Below are 19,832 nucleotides of genomic sequence, written 5' to 3'. Positions count from 1 at the left end.
CAAGAAGAAAAGGAAATTTTTAAACATAAGAACGTGTACGTCTTCCCTGGTGGCGCAGTGGTTGAGAGTCCGCCTGCCGATGCAGGGGACACGGGTTCATGCCCCGGTCTGGGAAGATTCCACATGCCGCGGAGTGGCTGGGCCTGTGAGCCATGGCCGCTGAGCCTGCGCGTCTGGAGCCTGTGCTCCGCAACAGGAGAGGCCACAACAGTGAGAGGCCCATGTACCGCAAAAAAAAAAAAGGGTATCTACCAAAAACCTAGGGCTAACGTCACTTTTAAGGATGAAACAGTTCCTTTAAAATCAGGAATAAGGAAAGGATGCCCACTATCCACAAAATTTTCATTATTTGTGAATGATATGATTGCCTACATAGAAAACCCAAAGAATCTACAGATAAATTATTAGAATTAATAAGACAGTATAGCAAGGTAGTTGGATATAAAATTAACAAAAAAGAATTGCACTTTATATGCAACACTTATATAATTTTTTAAAAATATCATTCACAGGGCTTCCCTGGTGGCGCAGTGGTTGAGAGTCCGCCTGCTGATGCAGGGGACACGGGTTCGTGCCCCGGTCTGGGAAGATCCCACATGCCGCGGAGCGGCTGGGCCCGTGAGCCATGGCCGCTGAGCTTGCGCGTCCGGAGCCTGTGCTCCATGATGGGAGAGGCCACAACAGTGAGAGGCCCGCGTACCGCAAAAAAAAAAAAAAAAAAAAAAAAATTCACAGTAGCAACAAAAAATATCAAGTACCTAAGAATAAATGAATAAAATGTGGAAAAACTTCTGCTTCTGGCCATGATGGAGCGGTAGAGACCAGATCTCACATCTTGGCTGGTTTGTTAAAAAACAAACAAACAACAACAAAAAGAACTGGACAGAATATATGAAACAACAGTTTTCAAGGCAGTGGCATCAGGCAACAAAGGAGGAATCTCTAAGAGAAGGGAAACAAATGAGGTGAAATTTACAACTGCCCCAGTTTACTGCCTTGAGAATTTCCAGATGACAGTGAAGAGAACCAATTTAGAGTCCAGAGGGCTCCCTGAGTTGAGAAGACCGGCTGGAAGAGACCAAAGTGGCTAGAGTTTGCAGGACAGAATAGTGAAGGAGTGAGCTACTCCTCAAGAGAAAACTCGAGAGATCTATAGAGGGTCCTACTCAAGTACCCAACAGAATGTTGATTAAAGAAATAAATGTGAAAGACAAAACTTTCATAAAAGGAAAGATAAATGTGACTTCATTACATTGTAAATCAAGTTTAATTCAATATAAAAAAGTGACTTCGTTAAAATTAACTATGTTTGTTCAATAAAACACACCATCAAGGAAGAGAAAAGACAAGTCACAAACTGGGTGAAGATACTAGCCACATACTAAACAACATCTAGAATATATAAAGAATCCCTACAACTTGGTAACATAATATTGTAAATCAACCATACTTCAATTTAAAAAAAGAAGAGAATCCTTACAACTCGACAAGAAAAAGACAACCCAATAGAAATTTGGGCAAAAGACAAGAACAGGCATTTTGCAAAAGAGAAAACTGGAATGGCCAATAAACACATGAAAGATGCTCAATTTCACTGTTGGTCCAGAAGTAAAAATCAGGTTAAAGGAGAAACCATTTATAACTATTGGAGGGTCATAAATTAAGAACCCTTGAGCCTTAGAGCAATAGGAGCTGTTGGGAATGAAGACTGATATAATCACCTTGGAAAATAACTTGAATTTACATACACCCTGTGCTCCAGCAATTCCACGTGTAGATAAAAGGCCCTAGAGGGACTTTTCAAACACCTGCATCAGGAGACATTTAATAAGAATATTCAAAGCAATATTGTTTATAATGCAAAAATAGAACCAGGGAACAATCCAAATGTGCACAGCAAGAAAATGGATAAATTGTGGTAACTTAAAACAATGAAAGCAATAGAACATACACATAACAAGTATGAACCTTAGAAACAATACTGAGTGAAAAAAAAGCAGGTTGCAGAAGAGCACATACAATAAAATACCATTGTATAAAGCTCAAAAACATTACATTATCTAGGCCAATGTGTATATGTGATCATGGTGAAACTCCTTTTTAAAAAGAAAGAGGGAATTCCCTGGTGGTTTAATGGTTAGGACTTGGCGCTTTCATTGAGGTGGCCTGGGTTCAATCCGTGGTCAGGGAACTAAGATCCCGCAAGCTGCACGGCGGGGCCAAAATAAAATAAAATAAAATTAAGAATAAAAAATAAAAAGAAAAGAAATGAAGAAATGATAATTTACAACAATCTAGAGATCAGTCACCTCTCGGGTGGAGTCACCTCTATGAAGAAGGATCCAGGAGGGATACACAGGGAGTTTGAATGGTTCCTAGTAACGTTCTGGTTCTTAAATTAGGTGGTAGGTGGTTCACTTTATTATTAAGACTTCCTACACCTTACATCTATTGCATTTATCAAATAATACCGTACAAGATTTTTTAAAATGTGGGCCCAAAATAGAATTTATAAATAATGTCTTTATGCAAAATATTCTCAATGTAACATTAAACAATAATTTAAAGAATTTAGCTCTTCTCTCCCTGTTTCCCTCTCTCCCCAAACCAACAAATACTGGATTATCTTCTATGATTCCAATGATTATAAATAGTAAAGGCCAAGGAAACATCTTATGTTTGAGAGTTGTCACGGAATCAGATTTGCCAGAAAGAAAAAATTTATGTTCTCGACTGTCCACCAGAAGAAATACAAAGACAACATACACATGTGTAAAATCAAGAACATTCCTTTATACCAGCAACAATCACAAAGCAAACACCATCAAAACATTCACAGAAGCCACAACAACCATTAGTGATTTTATTGAAGACTCATTCACAGGATTCTGACCAGCGAAATGAGTATAACATACACCTTGAGTGAGGGACCTACACTGATCTTACTATGGGGTACCCCAGACCCCCTCTTGAGGCTTCACAGTTCTGTGCTTTCACCCCACCTGGACACTTTCTTTAAAAATGGAAGCAGGCCTCAGACTGTCCTCAGCCAATGCTCTCAGGCGACTGGTTCCAGGGGCTCCACTTCATTATCCCAGCAGCTCCTCTAACGCATTTCAATCACAAAGTGGGCCCTCGCTTCTTCCCTATCCCAGCTCCACCTTCATAAACTGTAACAGACCAACAGGAGTCCTCAAGGGTACAAAATATTTCTTTCCATGATTTTAAAAGAAAGGGTGAAAAAGACGCACTTGAGCTCTTATGCATCTGAGCTCCTATGGCTGAAACAATTTATCTGCAGATGTGCTCTGACCAGCTACACACTGATCCGTTCGTTATGCTGCAGTGACTGAAGCTTATGACTGTCTGAAGGCAGTGAGAAAAGGTGAATCTATCTGAAGCTGGAATCAGGGCTCTTTCCACTATGCTAAGCTGGTGCTTTAGCCCATAATTATAATAAACTATCTCAGATTCAGTGAAACCTCCAACTTTTTGAAATACTTTCTCTCGCAGATTCTATGCTGGTCTCTAAGACTTGAATCCGGGAGGTGAGGGGAAGAAAAATATCAAAATTAAAGTGACAATTTAAGGGAGTTGATTACTGGGAAAAAAATAGGACATTTTTATGATCCCAACAATGGGGGGTGGGTAACCTATCAGGGAGAAAATCATGAGTGGCAACAGCACAAATCATGCTGTAGGCCTCACCTATGCTTAGCATTATACTAGTAACATCAGGACACACTCAAGTGGGGTCCAGAGGGAGTCAAAGCACTTGAAATTTCATTTGAAATTCGCCCAGGGACAGTTTTTAGGAGTACCTGGAACTATGTCAGCCAGAATTTTCTAGGGAAGTGAGAGGGTTAGGTTTATATCCTGGGAGGTCCAGCCAACATGAGAACTACTTTCTGTTCTAGGTAGCCCTGGGAGCAGAAGTCAATCGATTTTTTGTCTTCCTTTGAGCTCTGCTGATTCCTGCTCGTTTGGCGTAAAAAGATAGGCTGCAGCAGATGTTCTCCAGCACTCCTCACACTCAACTTTAAGCCAAGAAAAAGATTTATAACAATGCTGAGGTACCTTTTAAGTGCTTCTAAGGGCTTTAACATTGTTTTGGGTAAGGGACAAAAAAACCTCAGAGAAACCATAAAACACAATCCACATGGCACCATAAAAATCGCTTTGCACCGGGAATTCTGCCCTTAGACAAAACCACACAGTAATGAATACATAAATAACCACTTTCTGAGCCATCTACCAAAGACTGGGCTCTGCTGAGAGTAGGCAATGTCAGCCTGCGGGGAGAGGTGGCCGAGCTAGCCATGGCAAGTTCTTCACCTCCCAGCGACAGTACAAATCCTAGCTGGGGAGCGTCAGAAAACAGATCTTGCTTGTAAAAACCTCATCTGAAAGGCTGTGCAGCAAATATTCTACAAACAAGTATCAGACTATACTGCCAAAATGGTTAGAACAGCCGGTGGCATCTACGCTTTGGGCAGTATGTCTCTAAAAGACTTCAAGAGACAGGGCCCCTAAAGTCATTTGACCTACCATCTCTTATGACTATTTCCTGTGTGGCTGTGAAAGTTAAGGGGATGAAGCCTTCGCTATCAGCACAGAGAAGGATCCAGTGGGAGTCTGCAAAGTAAAATAAACACATAGGCAATTTAGAATATCCTGTCTTATTCTATAAAGAAAAATATGACAAATACGACTTTTTTGAGGAAAAGAATGTAGTAGTTGATGAACCTGACCATCACAAGACATTACAGAGAATGGGGAGATGGAGGGACCCAGTATAGACTTAAGGTCAGGTTACATGGCAGCAAGGGGATGTTGATGACAGGCATAGCTAAGGAACATGTATTTTCACCCAGGTTAGGCATTAATCACTCAGTGCTATGCATTTGAGCTTGTGTGTGCATGTGTGCCCACAGGTGTTAGGGGTGTATGGTGTTCCTAACTTATATATCAATACATGCTGTTAAGCAGTTTCTCCAGAAACTATGTGAAGTTGGGAACAGCTACTCTTTGGAGGAAACTTCTATATTCTTGAGATCCATACCAGCCTCTAGACACCCAAGGAGGCTGAGCTGACTAGAGGTAGACTAGAATGGCCCAGATAATCCTAAATAGTTCGTTCTGGGGTAACCTACGGCCACTAGCATAATACATACATGGACTTTCTCTGGTTCTTTCGAGTCTACTGTGTCTCACCTGTTGACCCTGTAATTTCACTTCTAAAAATCTACACTTTCCAAAAACATGTAAAAGATGCAGAGAGGTTTTTATTACGGTTATTTATGATAATGAAAAATTGGAAACCACCTAAATGTCAAAGAAAACATGGCCAAGTAAAATATGGTATTAAAAGAGTAAATTCTCATCACAAGGAAAAAAAGTTTTTTCTATCTATATGAGATGATGGATGTTCAATAACTTACGGTGATAATCATTTCATGATGCATTTAAGTCAAATCATTATGTTGTACACTTTAAATTTATACAGTGCTGTATGTCAATTATATCTCAATAAAACTGGAAGGAAAAAAATATATGGTACGCCCAGGATAGACTATTAACCCAGTAAAAATAACAGTTATGAAGTCATATCATAAATGCATGTTTCAAAATAGAAAAATGCTGATGCTACAATGTTAAGGGGGAAAAGATGAAACAAAATTCTATGTTCAGTGTAGTGGGTGCCCTGAAGACTCAGGCATAAGAAAACCGCCATGCTCTCCATTGGATGGAACACAGGCATGACTCAGTCCCTTGCCACCTAGGAGTACCCTTCATGTCCACAAGTCTGCTGCATATTAAAATGACAATTCCTTTAAGAAATATTCTGTGGGAGTTCCCTGGTGGCCTAGTGGCTAGAATTCTGAGCTTTCACTGCCATGGCCAGGGTTCAGTCCCTGGTCGGGGAACTGAGATCCTACAAGCTGCATAGCCAGAAATAAAAAAGAAAACAACAAGGTCTACTGTATAGCACAGAGAACTATATTCAGTGTCCTGTGATAAACCATAGTGGAAAAGAATATTTTTAAAAAAATGTATACATAAAACTCCCACCCACACACACAAAAGAAATATTCTGCAACGCTATGATCTTTATGTTTTAGTGCAACAAGTATATATGAGGTTTTTATGTTATTTCCTTGCAGCTGTTATATATTGCTTCATAACTCTATTTGGTTTTTTCATGTGTACATTTAGGTTTTCCAGCTAGGTTGTAAGTTCCTTAAGGGTAGAACCCATATTTTCCATGTATTTTGGCACCTATAATAGGCCTGGGCATACAATAGGCAATTAATGATACTTTTTAACTATCTAATGAATCACTGAATGGTTGGTACACTTCATTTTCATCACCAGTGAAAGTTATATAATAGAGGGAGGGGGTGTCAGGTAGAGTCAATTTCTGAATTTTACCTACCATGTAGCATTTCAATAAGAGAGAGGCCAAAAGTCTGCTGGACTGCACTGAGTCTTAGCTTGCCATTGCAGAGAAGCACGGCTCTTTTTTCTACAACAGGACCTAAAAAATAAGATTTCTTCAAATATAAAAATAAAAGTTGTTAAACTGATTGCAGAAGCAATGGAGTTAACATTTCCTAAGAATAGAATGTGTAGTTTTAAAAATTCCTATCTATTACCGCTATCAACTAAACTTCAGTTTTAAAAATAAGGAGCTTTTTGCTGCATCATTTAACACAACTAAAGAATCAGACAAAACACAACCCCTAATTTCCTTTTGCTCTGTTCTTCCCCAGCGTTATGTCCTTATTGCTAGGAACTGGCTTTCCTAGGACGTGACTAATAACACTATAGGATGATGGATGGCAGCCTGAGAGATAAAATCTGATGGTAAGGAACAACTGCTTGGCTGTTGTAGAAACAGGTATACCTTGGAGATACCGCACGTGTGGTTCCAGACCACTGCAATAAAGCTAGTATCACAATAAAGTGAGCCACATGAAAGTTTTTGGTTTCCTAATGCATATTCTATAGTCCATTTAAATGTGCAGATGCATATGTCTAATAAAATAATGTACATACCTTAACTTAAAAATGCTTTATTGCTAAAAAATGCTATCATCTGACAATGTAGGGTTGCCACAAACCTTCAATCTGTAAAAAACACAATCTCTCTGAAGTGCAATAAAACTAGGTATGCCTGTATAACTAAGAAGTTTTACGTTTTCTTTATTGGGGAAAAAAATGCCAAGAAAGACTGCCCTAAGTCGTGGAGTAGCAGAGGATTTGCATAAGTAAAATAAACAAACTGTGGTAAAAATTCACTTAGCTTAGAAAAAGTACAAATAACAGTGATTTTTAAATTTTAAAAAGTTATATTAAAAATTAATGCATCTTTGAAAATGTTTGCAAATATCCATACAGAAAGAAAATATAGAACAATTATAGCTCTATTTTAAGACACATTGAGTCCAAAGGTATATTCATAGAACATAGAATAAAAAATGTAACTTCTAATTCTATATTATGAGACAATATCTTCATGTAAGCATTTCTTAAAGTTTTATAAGTTATGTGTCTAACTTATTTTCTTGTTAAAGTTATCACTACTCATTTTCTGACTACTAAGAAAAATAATTTCAACGATAAAAGGTAAACTGTACTCCATTTTTGATACGATGAACAGCTCAAAAGATGTATGTCTACTATGTAATAACATTTTAAAAGATAGCACATGAATAAACTGTAAGGGCCATAAGCAACTAATTATTCATCTTAACTCTTATGAAATGTCGCTTCTGATATTATAGGGGGAAAAACTCTTCATTGCTTTTATTTTGTTTTTCTTTTACTTTTCTCATTAAAAAAGAAATATATGCTCAACATAAAGAAAACAGAAATTTAAAATGCAGAAAGTAAAGTCCCCAAAATTCTACCTCCAGAAGTACTTACTGATAACAGCTTGGCTGAACTAGCTCATTATAAACTGAGAAAAGGAAGAATTGAAAGGCAAAATACACATTTCTTTTTACTTAAAAAAAAATGCATTTACAAATATAAATATTTGTAAAAATATTTGTAAAAAAGTATATATTGTTTGATAAAATAATCTATTTAGGGACTTCCCTGGTGGCGCAGTAGTTAAGAATCCACCTGCCAATGCAGGCGACACGGGCTTGAGCCCTGGTCCGAGAAGATCCCACATGCCACGGAGCAACTAAGCCCGTGCACCACAACTACTGAGCTCGCATGCCACAACTACTGAAGCCTGTGCACCTAGAGCCCGTGCTCTGCAACGAGAAGCCGCCGCAATGAGAAGCCCGAGCACCGCAACAAAGAGTAGCCCCTGCTCGCCGCAACAAGAGAAAGCCTGTGCGCAGTAATGAAGATCCAACGCAGCCAAAAATAAATAAATAAATAATCTATTTAAAGAAAAATAAAATCAAACAATTAGACATTATATCTTTTAGATCGACAAAGGTTTTAGTAAATGCATAGAAAAAAATGGAATAAATACTTCCATTACTAACTATACCTGTGATTTTCTCTACGGGTTTGGTTATGAAGAATTTTTACTTTCAACATTAAATATTCTTGGGAATTCCCTGTGGTCCAGTGATTAGGACTCTGCGCTTTCACTGCTGAAAGCCCAGGTTCGATCCCTGGTTGGGGAACTAAGATCCCACAAGCCACACAGGATGGCCAAAAAACCCAATAAACAAACATTAAATATGCTTATGCTTACATAAAATATGCTTATATTAAAAAACCAATAAACATTAAATATACTTAAATATGCTTATATTGGTTAAATTTTTTCTTCAATGAGCATACATTACTTTTGTAATTAGGAAAAAAAAATACTGTGTATCTGTTAAAAAAATTTAAAAAGCTCTGTGTGCTGACAGAGTTCTTGAGACTATGAAACTAAATGGAAAAAGATGAAGAACATTGTATATAGTACCTTACCTTTTGTGTAACAAAAGGAAAAATAAAAATAAATAGTAAGATCTGCTAATATCTGAATAAAGTAATAAAAATAAAAATGGTTACCTATATGAGGTGAAGGGAACAAGCTGAACAAGATGGGGTGAAACTAAGACTTCTCAGTATATACCTTTCTATTGCAAGAATGTTTTGTTTTTTAAAGCAAGTAAATGAATTGCCTATTCAAAAAGAGAAATAAAAAGGGAAAAAAGAAAAAATATTTGAAAAGTCATGGAAGGAAAAAAAAATCCAAACTAGATTTCACACTTATAAAGTATTATAATTTTTAAAAATAAAAAATCTCTTTATTAAAAATACACTGAAAACTTCATGTAGTTAATAAAGCCATTTAAATATTTTGGCTGAAGACAATGTGGGAAAAATCCTCTTCAAAAATCTAGGATTGGGATGTTAAATGTTTATAAATATTTGTTTCAATTAGCTTTGGTACGTAATATAACTAAGATCACTAATGTGCTTGTGAAATTAATTAAAAAAATTTTTTATATCAGTGACTTAACTGATTTTTAACTGATTTATTTGTGATTTAACCGGTTTGGGGGACAATTTAGGAATTTGAATAAGAAGTAGGTATTAGATGATATTAAGTAATTATTGTTAATGTTATCAAGTATGGTAATGGTACAGTGATAATTAAAGAAAATGTGCTTACACTTTAGAACAACATCCCAAAATACTTATGGGTGAAACACCATGATGCCTCTACTTAGAGAAATATTTTAGGAAACAAAAAAAAGAAGCAATTATGGTAAAATGTTAACAACCATTAAATCCAGGTGACAGATATAGATAGGGTTTCATTAGGTATTCTTTCTATATGTTTACAATTTTTTCGTAATTAAAAATATATTTTATGTGTTTGAAACTTTTTATACTAAAAAAATTTTAGGGCTTCCCTGGTGGCGCAGTGGTTGAGAGTCCGCCTGCCGATGCAGGGGACACGGGTTTGTGCCCCGGTCCGGGAAGATCCCACATGCCGCGGAGCGGCTGGGCCCGTGAGCCATGGCCGCTGAGCCTGTGCATCCGGAGCCTGTGCTCTGCAACGGGAGAGGCCACAGCAGTGAGAGGCCCGTATACCGCAAAAAAAAAAAAATAATAATGTAAAAACAATATAGTAAAATAATTCAAGAAAATCTAGACTATTACATATATATCAATTTCTATAATATAAAAAAAGCTCTTTTAAACTGATAATAGGAAAAAATGAGCAAAACGCAATTCACATTCAGTTGGCCAAAAAACATGACAACATGCTCAAATTCACTAATAGTAAAGGAAATACAAATTAATAAAAGTGAAATACCACTTTGCACTCATCAGATTGGTAAGGAAGTGAGGAAAAGGACAGTCTCATTGGTCGCTGATGGACATGTGATGATGCACTGTTTAGTAAAAAATCTTTGAAAGGCAATCTGTCCACTCTATATATATGTGTCCACTCTATATATATGTGTGTATATATATACTCTTCAAACTTGCACTTCCACTTCTGGGAACCAAGCCAACAGAAATAAAAGTATGAATACAAATAGATACATATGAGAATACTATTGCAGCACCATTTGGAGTGCCTAAGAACTGAAAACAAAGTGAATGTCCATCAGCAAGGGAAAGGCTGAATAAACAAGCACACTCCCAACATGAAGTAAAGAATGCACCATACGACCCCATTTTTGTAAAACAATGACAAAGTCACCACCAACACCCCCCGCACCTATATACCTATGTATACAAAGACCTGTGTAAGATTATATGAGCGTGAAGTAAAATATGAAAGGATCCACATTAAGCTGCTAGTTAAAGTGGGTTACAGGGAGGAGGAGCAGGGCCAAGTGTGACGGGAAAGGATAGTGTTCATGATAAAAACAGATATAGTATGATCCCACTATATAATATTTTATGTTTGCGTATACAGGCATAAACAGATGCATTAAAAATTTTTAATGACTATAACCTCTCTTAACAGCATATTATAAGATGCTGTTATAATCTTATGCTGTTATGCTATTATAAGCTCTCTTATAAATAGAAGAGTGTCTGCGATTGCATAAGGAAAAGGTTTTCACAATGAAACAGCATGAATTAAAATTTTTTTCTAAACATAGCGTGCCACAATGAGTGCAATCATTCATGTTTTCACACCATGCACATGATAAAATCACGGTGTATACTGGTATGTGTGCCCATCCAACCAACCTGGAAAGGTATAACAACTTGCCTGAATATAACATGTCCAGATCAGTGAAGTTCAACTAGAATACTATACTTCCTCATCAATAAATTTCTCTTGCAGTACCTACTGGCTGCAGGAGCCAGTGGTAGCTCCTCAAAGGAGAAGTTACCTGGCAAGTGATGTGAACGTAAGGCACATTCTGAGAGAGTGGATACACTGGAGAGGATTTCTTTCCATTATGTAGAAAGTCTGTGAGTTCAGAAAGACGCTGCTGCACTTCAATCAGGTTCCTAGATAAAATTTCCAGTATCTTAGATAGCTGATAATTTTCATTTTCCACTTGTAAGTTAGAAGGTCCCGCGGTACTGTTGTGGTCTGGTGTGCCGCTGGGTCCGGGCAGTGTTACCGACTGGTTAACAGGCCCGGCATCTAGAGTTTCTAGGGCTGTGGAGCCATCACAGATACTGGATGGAGGACTTCTGATTTCTTGAATAAGTGTTCTTCCAGGCCTTCCACTTTGACTGCTGCTATTAGCTGTTAACAAGATCCCTCCGTTTTGGTGACAAAAATCTGGAGAAAGACTTTCAATTAGCTTTTTTCTATTTGCTTTATTTAACAGATTACTGAAAGCAGAGTGACCACTCTGGTTTTCACTCGGTGTCACTGGAGAGTCTTCTTCCAACATAACTTCTCTAACAATCAAACGAATCATATACTGATCAGACTTTGAAGAAAGAAGAAATGCCGAATCAGTGGATTTCTGTTTTCCTATCAAAATTAACAATAATTTATCTGTCAAGAAACATATGCCTTTTGGTCTTTCATTACTCTCTAACTGAATTTGCTGGATGTTTGGCATAAATGATGGAACGACAGAATAGATAAAAATTATATTACACGTATTGGAAGCCACTGCGACTACCTGTGCTTTAAGATTAAACGCCATTAGATCAGGAACCAGAATGCCCGGGATGGTGACTTTTCTGTTCTGGGTAACCTCCTTCTCAAAGGTCAAGAGGACCAAGTGTGAAGAATCCAGGCCAGTTCCTGTCAAGTAGTCCTTTTTTCTTAGACAAATAAGAGAACTATCCTCAGATTTAGATCCATCAAAGTGTATATGAGTTAGATCCAGAGGATCAGAAAAGGATGAAGAAAAGGGAGAAACTGGTGTTTCAGAATTTGTTTCAGAGGAAACTTCGTCAATAACTGGTAAAGTATACAGACAAGTGCCTTCACTACTAGGGGGAACATCAAAGGTTCCAGATGCATTTAAGCCACAAATCTTATCTAGTGGAAGCTCAGTGGCTATAGCGACCTGTGAGTCCACAGTGGCTCCGATTGAGCGCACGTAGCTGGCCACATCAAACACTGGGCAGAAGGAGCACCTGTGAATAGTCTTCTGAGCACTGTCCCAAATATAAGAATGCACGCTGCTGCCTACTGCCACCACCAGCCTCTGGCCATCCGGGGTCCAACATGCACAGTGAATGAGGCCTTGGGTGCTGATGTCCACTTTGACCTGGGAACTGTCCCAGTGAACATTATGGAAAACGGAGACATCCTGTGCAGTCAATACAGTCAGGACAGCACTTTTTGGGTGCCACACACAGCCCTGGGGAAGGACAGGGAGTGACTGTCTAATCTCACACGTCTGAGACATCAGCCATTTGCTTGTCTCCGTAGTGCTAGGACACAGCTGCCACACAATGACATGCTTCTTGTGCTGGACAGCGAGCAGAGCAGGTGTGTCAGCTGTACCAGGTGGGGCCCAGGACACCCGATACACATGTTCAAATTGTCCAATGACCGCTGAGTCCCCAAACTTGGCCTCTCCACCGTGAAGGTGTAAATCGGTCAGGACTACCTGATTCCCATCAGTCCAGGCAAGGCCGTGAATTGGGTGTATTGCTTGATACAACGCATTCAGTCCAGTCCTGAGAAGTTTTCCTCTTCCCAACTCCATCCTTTCTGATAAAGGTTATCTGAAATAATTAGGAAGTTATACCATAAGAATATAGTCAGACAAATTCAGGATGTAGTACATTCTACAAGACAACTGGCTTAGCCCTTTCACAGGTCATTATTGTGAGAGGATAAAAGGATGGGAGGAATTTGACAGATTAAAAGACTGCCTGGCAGTGCTGAGAAATTATTTTTCCTGCAAAATAAGGTCGAACTTTTGAAACCTAATGAATAAAATGTTTTAGTAAAATTTTAATAATGGGGATGAAATTTCAGATTTTGTTATTGTTCCACAGGTTCATTCTATGACTGCCTCTGTGGAATACTGGTTTGTTTGTTAATTTTTTAAAATTCATTTTATTTATTTAGGCTGCATTGGGTCTTTGTTGCTGCGCTGTGGCGAGCGGGGGCCGCCCCTCATTGCAGTGCACAGGCTTCTTCTCATTGCAGTGGCTTCTCTTGCTGTGGAGCACGGGCTCTAGGTGCATGGGCTTCAGTAGTTGTGGCATGTGGGCTCAGTAGTTGTGGCTCTAGAGCCACAGCCTGTGCTCTAGAGCACAGGTTCAGTAGTTGTGGCACATGCGCTTAGCTGCTCCGTGGCATGTGGGATCTTCCCGGACGAGGGATCGAACCTGTGTCCCCTGCATCGGCAGGTGGATTCTCAACCACTGTGCCACAAGGGAAGCCATACTGGTTTTTAACAGTTGGTGATTTATGCAGCCAAACGTATATTTGGGGCACCTCTAGTTCAAACTTCCTTGATCACAGAACTGGGATACTAAAAATCAGCAATACAGGCAAAATAGTAACGCTTATGGTAGCAGTTTCTGGTTCAAAATTCTGAGCCACTCATAGGAAATCAGGTAAACAAAAAAGGCTTACTAACCCTGTGTCTCCGTAAGTTACTGTAATCACAGTTTTTTACTGTAGCCTCACTATGATACTATGATGAATTAGAAAGAGCCAATAAAATATGCAAGATGCACATAAGGCCAGAAATGAGTCAACTCATCATGGAGTTGATCAATACTATAGATGGCTGCCTCTAGTCCTTCTGTAAACAGAGTATGTAACAATTACATATATAATAAGATCATAAGTGTGCATAAAGATTAAAATCTTGTAAAGTTAAATGTCAAAACCTAATTACAAAATGCATCATATTATTTGAAAGAGTAATAATTTTTATTACAATTAAGGATCCAAGATATTTTAAAAGACCCTCATTTTTAAGGCTTTCAAATAACTTTATTTCATGTATATTTTTCTTTTAGATTGCTTACATCTGACTCTTGTCAGTATGCTTTATTTCATTTCCTTCCTAACACTGAAGGAAAAGCAAAAGGCAACACTTAAGCTCCCTTTTGTCACCAGTTTAAAATATGGTAGAGCCTTACTAACTTCCATCAATTTCGATGGTAAAATTTTGGGGTTAGCCTTTCTGTGAAATGTGAGACATGTCAAAACTGAGGAAATCAGGATGACATTGTTATTGAATATGAAAAAACAGACCATATTCTATAAACACACCCAGATACTACCTGAATTTGCTGGGCAAATTAGAAGGAAAGGAAGGGAATAAACATGTCCCGTATGTGCCACACATGGTGCTGGTCACCTAGAATCCAATACAACCCTTGTAACGGTCCTGTGAGGGTAGTACTGTTATTCTTAGGTGAGAGACAACAGATCTGAAGCTCTAAAAAGTTAAGAAACTTGCTCTTCGTATAACAAAACACCTTCCAGATAGATTAAAGATCCAAATGTGCAAAACAAAAATTAAGAGATTTAAAAGAAAGACTTTTTACACTACTATAGAAATACTCAAACATGTATATGTATGTGTATAAGGATTTACTATAGCATTTTTTGTAACAGAAAAACCTAAATGTACATCAACATGGAAATAAATAAAAAAATAAGGAAGCTCCATGGGTAGTGATATGGAAAAATCCCTCCCCAAAAAAAGCAGTGAAATTCACAAGATAACATGTTTAGTAAGCTACTATTTATGAAAAAGAAATCCACCTCTATATGTCCATATACATGTGTTTGTATATATTTACATAAAGATGCAGAAAAAGATCAGAAATAACACATACCAAACTGTTCACAGTACATACTGAGATGGAGTGAGGTGACAGAAGAGAGAAGGTGGGACCCTCTTTACTTATTTCTGTATTTTTTGGAAAGACTGTTTTTATAATAAGTATATATTCAAATAGCCCTTTTCTAATTGAAAAAACAAACTAAAGATTCAAATGTACAAAATACTTAATTTACAAAAAGTTCTTGGGACTTCCCTGGTGGCAAAGTGGTTAAGAATCTGCCTGCCAATACAGGGGCCATGGGTTCGAGCCCTGGTCCGGGAAGATCCCACACGCTGGGGAGCAACTAAGCCCGTGCCTCACAACTACTAAGCCTGTGCTCTAGAGCCCGCGAGCCACAATTACTGAGACCACATGCCACAACTACTGAAGCTTGCATGCCTAGAGCCTGTGCTCTGCAACAAGAGAAGTCACCACAATGAGATGCCCACGCACAGCAACAAAGAGTAGCCCTTGCTCGCTGCAATTAGGGAAAGCCCCTGCACAGCAATGAAGACCCAACGCAGCCAAAAATAAATAAATAAATAAGTAAAAAGTTCTTTTAAGCCAGTTAAAACGACAAAATTTTGCAAAAAAAAAAAAAACGACAAAATTTTAAGTGGCCAAAGAATATCAACAGGCAATTTACAAAACAATTATGATGATCAATAAACATATTCTAAATGATGTTTAATCTTATTAGTTATCAAAGAATTGTCTAAACTTGCAGTGTCCATTTCTTCACCACTCATTCTCTTCTTAACCCACCCCAAATTGACTCCATTCCCAACTCTTCTCCAAAACAACTCTCACCAACCCACCAGTGCTATCCACGTCACTGAATCCGATGGACATTTTTCAACCTTGTTTTATTGTACTTAGTAAATGTCAAAGACAGAACTTGAGAAGCTGCCTTCAGACCCTAAATCCAAAGAAATGTATTCTTCACCAAACTGGAGGATTTGCTTTTAACTTACCTGCAATTTTTTTCTCATTCCTCTTTGCTAGCTTCATCCCTACTCTTAGAATCTTTTACTAAGAGGGAATGGTCTGTTATACTTCTTCTTTTTTTTTTTTCTGTTATGCTTCTTACACATGAGGTCAGGTTAAGTGGTTCTACAGTGGTTTGCTAAATGGAAAAATATGTCTTCTGACATTACTAATGAAGAAAACTGCCATCTCAAACCCGCTGGTCTTGTATAAGATAATATATGCTTTTCCCTAATACCTACTTATGCACTTTAAAAAAAAAGACTTTTATTGATAAAGAATGCATGATACATTTTCCTGGAAGAGAAAATTCCTAACGGGCCAGTTACATCAAAAGCAATTTATGTGATATGTTTTAGGCCACCCAAGTCAGTCTAATGTCATTGAGGATGTGTATGGCTAGGGTTAGCACAGCGTAAGGATTTGTAAATAAAGGAAAAAAAACTTGACAATAAAGTTACTGAGATGTTTTAGAAGAATTAATTTTAATATTTTCATCTTTACTAACAAGAAGAAATTTGGTAAAAAACTAAAGATAGAGTTACCATATGATCCTGCAATCCCACTCCTGGGCATATATCCAAAGAAAACTCTAATTCAAAAGGATACATGCAACTCAATGTTCACTGCAGCACTATTTACAATAGTCAAGATGTGGAAGCAACGTAAATGCCCGACAGATGAATGGATAAAGATGTGGTACATATATACAATGGAGTATTAGCCATAAAAAAGAATGAAATAATGCCTCTGCAACAATATGGATGGACCTAGAGATTATCATACTAAGTAAGGTAAGTGAGACAGAAAATGACAAATATATGATATCACTTATATGTGGAATCTAAAAAAAAAAAGATAGAAATGAATTTATCTACAAAACAGAAATAGACCCACAGATACAGAAACTTATGGTTACCAAAGGGGAAAGGACGGGGTGTGGGGTGGGGTGTGGGGTTTAAATTAGGAGGTTGGGATTAACGTATATATACTACTATATATATTGATGTAAGATGTTATGGAAGGGATTCCCTGGTGGCGCAGTGGTTAAGAATCCACCTGCCCATGCAGGGGACACGGGTTCAACCCCTGGTCCAGGAAGGTCCCACATGCCGCGGAGCAACTGTGCCCGTGTGCCACAACTACTGAGCCTACGCTCTAGAGCCCGCGAGCCACAACTCCTGAGAACACGTGCCACAACTACTTAAGCCCGCACGCCTAGAGCCCGTGCTCCGCAACAAGAGAAGCCACCACAATGAGAAACCCGCGCACCGCAACGAAGAGTAGCCCCCACTCGCCACAAATAGAGAAAGCCCACGCGCAGCAATGAAGAACCTACACAGCCAAGAAAAAAAAAAGATGTTATGGAAAAACCCGAACGTTTTGGCCAACCCAATAAAATAGATAACCAACAAGGACCTACTGTGTAGCACAGGGAACTATACTCTATATTCTGTAATAACCTATAAAGGAAAAGAATCTGAAAAAAATATATATATATAATATATATATATATATATACACTGAATCACTGTGCTCTACACCTGAAACTAACACAACATTGTAAATCAAATATACTTCAATAAAATTAAATTAAAAATAAAAATTATGAAAAATTTCCTCAAAAACCCAATGATAATTACAAAAACCTCTTCCAATCCCTTTTACTCCCATTATTAGTCAGGGTCCTGACCACCTCTTCCTTTGTAGTAGGGTAGGACAAGAAGTCCTCTTCATTTCAGTCTCTTCTTTCCCACAGAGCCTGGACTCTGTGTTGGGTAGAATTATCTTGAGAAAAGTCACAGCTCTGGTAATTTTGCATTTGTGCTCAAATACCTTTGATGAGTCTCCACAGTCTGTGTATATAAAAGTTCTTCCAAAATGTTTAAGGAAAGCACTGAAGGCCTTAAATTATTTTATATTGCTATACCTTTCCAACCTTATCTCCCTGATCATAAAAGCCCTGCTGAATAATTTGGAATTTAGAGGAACCAGCACACATTCATGCAACAATGTGCAGAATGGACCTGAGAAACTAGGAAGCTGACAAGTTTAATAATGGACCATGGAATAGTTTGAATGTCAGGATGAGAAAGTGAGCCAAGTTTGTAGCTACCTCAGTAGAGAAAGAGGGCCAGATTCAAGCGATATTTCTAAGGCAGATAAAATTGATATCAAGTAGGGTAAGTGGTGAGGAAGAAAGGAGAATTAAAGATAACATGCAAATTTTTAGCTTGGGAAATTGCTGAACCATTAATCAGAGATAAAGAAGACAGAGAATGCTTCAAAGGTAAGAACAGTGTGTAGTGTGTGATAAGCTTAGTATTAGATGTGCTTCATTTAAGATGTTTATAGGGTAGCACTGCACCTCAGGCAGTCAGAGGTAAGGATTTGGGAGTCACTGTTATAGAGTTGGTAGTTAAAAGATCAGAGAACCAAGAGGACAAAGGCTGAAATGACCTTCTGGTGCTCCCCAATTATTTTGTATGCTTTAAAATATTTACAATTTGCCTGAAGCTAACTGTATACCTGTTGGTCTCTCAACCCTCAGACTATAAGATTTCTCAAATCAGGAGCCCTGGTTGTTTTAGGAAGAGAAAATCTGACTATATTAATTCAGGGGAGAGGTGGTCAGAACGAGGATCTGGTGCTCAGTCTATGGCCATTTAATTCTTCTGTTTTTAACCTTCTTTAAAGACAACTTATAGTGAGAATCAAGGGGCTCCGGTGAAATGGAGCACTTCCAGTAGGTTTAAACAGTTACATACTCCCCAACTTGTTTTTCTAAATTTATTGTGTTTTCACTATAAAATAATTCCAAGTTCTTTACACTTATTAATGTTTTTTTGTTTTATTTATTTGGCTGCATTGTGTATTCGTTGCTGTACACAGGCTTTCTTTAGTTGCGGCTAGCAGGGGCTACTCTTTGTTGTGATGTGCAGGCTTCTCATTGTGGTAGCTTCTCCTGTTGCGGAGCAAGGGCTCTAGGCGCACGGGCTTCAGTAGTTGTGGCTTGCAGTCTCTAAAGCGCAGGCTCAGTAGTTGTGGTGCACGGGCTTAGTTGCTCCGCAGCATGTGGGATCTTCCCGGACCAGGGATCGAACCCGTGTCTCCTGCATTGGCAGGTGGATTCTTAACCACTGCGCCATCAGGGAAGCCCTTATTATTGTTTTAAATTAACATACAAGAAAAGTCAAAAGGACCTAGAGACTGTCATACTGAGTGAAGTAAGTCAGACAGAGAAAGACAAATCCCCATATGATATCGCTTATATGTTGGATCTTAAAAAATGGTACAAATGAACTTATTTACAAAACAGAAATAGAGTCACAGATGTAGAAAACAAACATGGTTACCAGGGAGGAAAGGGGGGGGAGGGGAAGGGATAAATTGGGAGATTGGGATTGACATATACACACTACCATGTATAAAATAGATAACTAATAAGGATTTACTGCATAGCACAGGGAACTCTACTCAGTACTCTGTAATGACCTATATGGGAAAAGAATCTAAAAAAAGAGCGGATACATGTTATGTGTATAACTGATGCATTTTGCTGTACAGCAGAAACTAACACAACATTTTAAATCAAGTACACTCCAATAAAAATTTTTTAAAAAGGTCAAAAGGTA

The 19,832-nt window shown here is 38.2% G+C and overlaps 1 protein-coding gene across 4 annotated transcripts in view; it reads right to left on the bottom strand.

The window, feature by feature from the left end:
• Positions 1-1,336: 1,336 nt before the first annotated feature.
• The window catches only part of WDCP (WD repeat and coiled coil containing), a 20,921-nt gene continuing 2,425 nt past the window's right edge, over positions 1,337-19,832 (bottom strand). For 2 of the 4 annotated variants that reach the window (XM_060309502.1, XM_030858283.2), the window contains exons 2-4: positions 11,328-13,140; positions 6,437-6,554; positions 1,337-4,635 (exon numbers count right to left, since the gene is read on the bottom strand). In XM_060309502.1, the coding sequence (XP_060165485.1) occupies positions 4,514-4,635; positions 6,437-6,554; positions 11,328-13,121 (2,034 nt within the window). In that variant the 5' untranslated portion in view covers positions 13,122-13,140 and the 3' untranslated portion in view covers positions 1,337-4,513. Of the gene's footprint in view, positions 4,636-6,436; positions 6,555-11,327; positions 13,141-16,184; positions 16,267-19,832 lie in introns of those variants that run through there. The other 2 variants (XM_060309503.1, XM_070046864.1) reach the window with 2 other exon arrangements.

This window comes from Globicephala melas, chromosome 12 (assembly GCF_963455315.2).
Source record: "Globicephala melas chromosome 12, mGloMel1.2, whole genome shotgun sequence".
Classification (NCBI taxonomy): domain Eukaryota; kingdom Metazoa; phylum Chordata; class Mammalia; order Artiodactyla; family Delphinidae; genus Globicephala; species Globicephala melas.
This window is presented reverse-complemented; position numbering and strand designations above follow the sequence as displayed.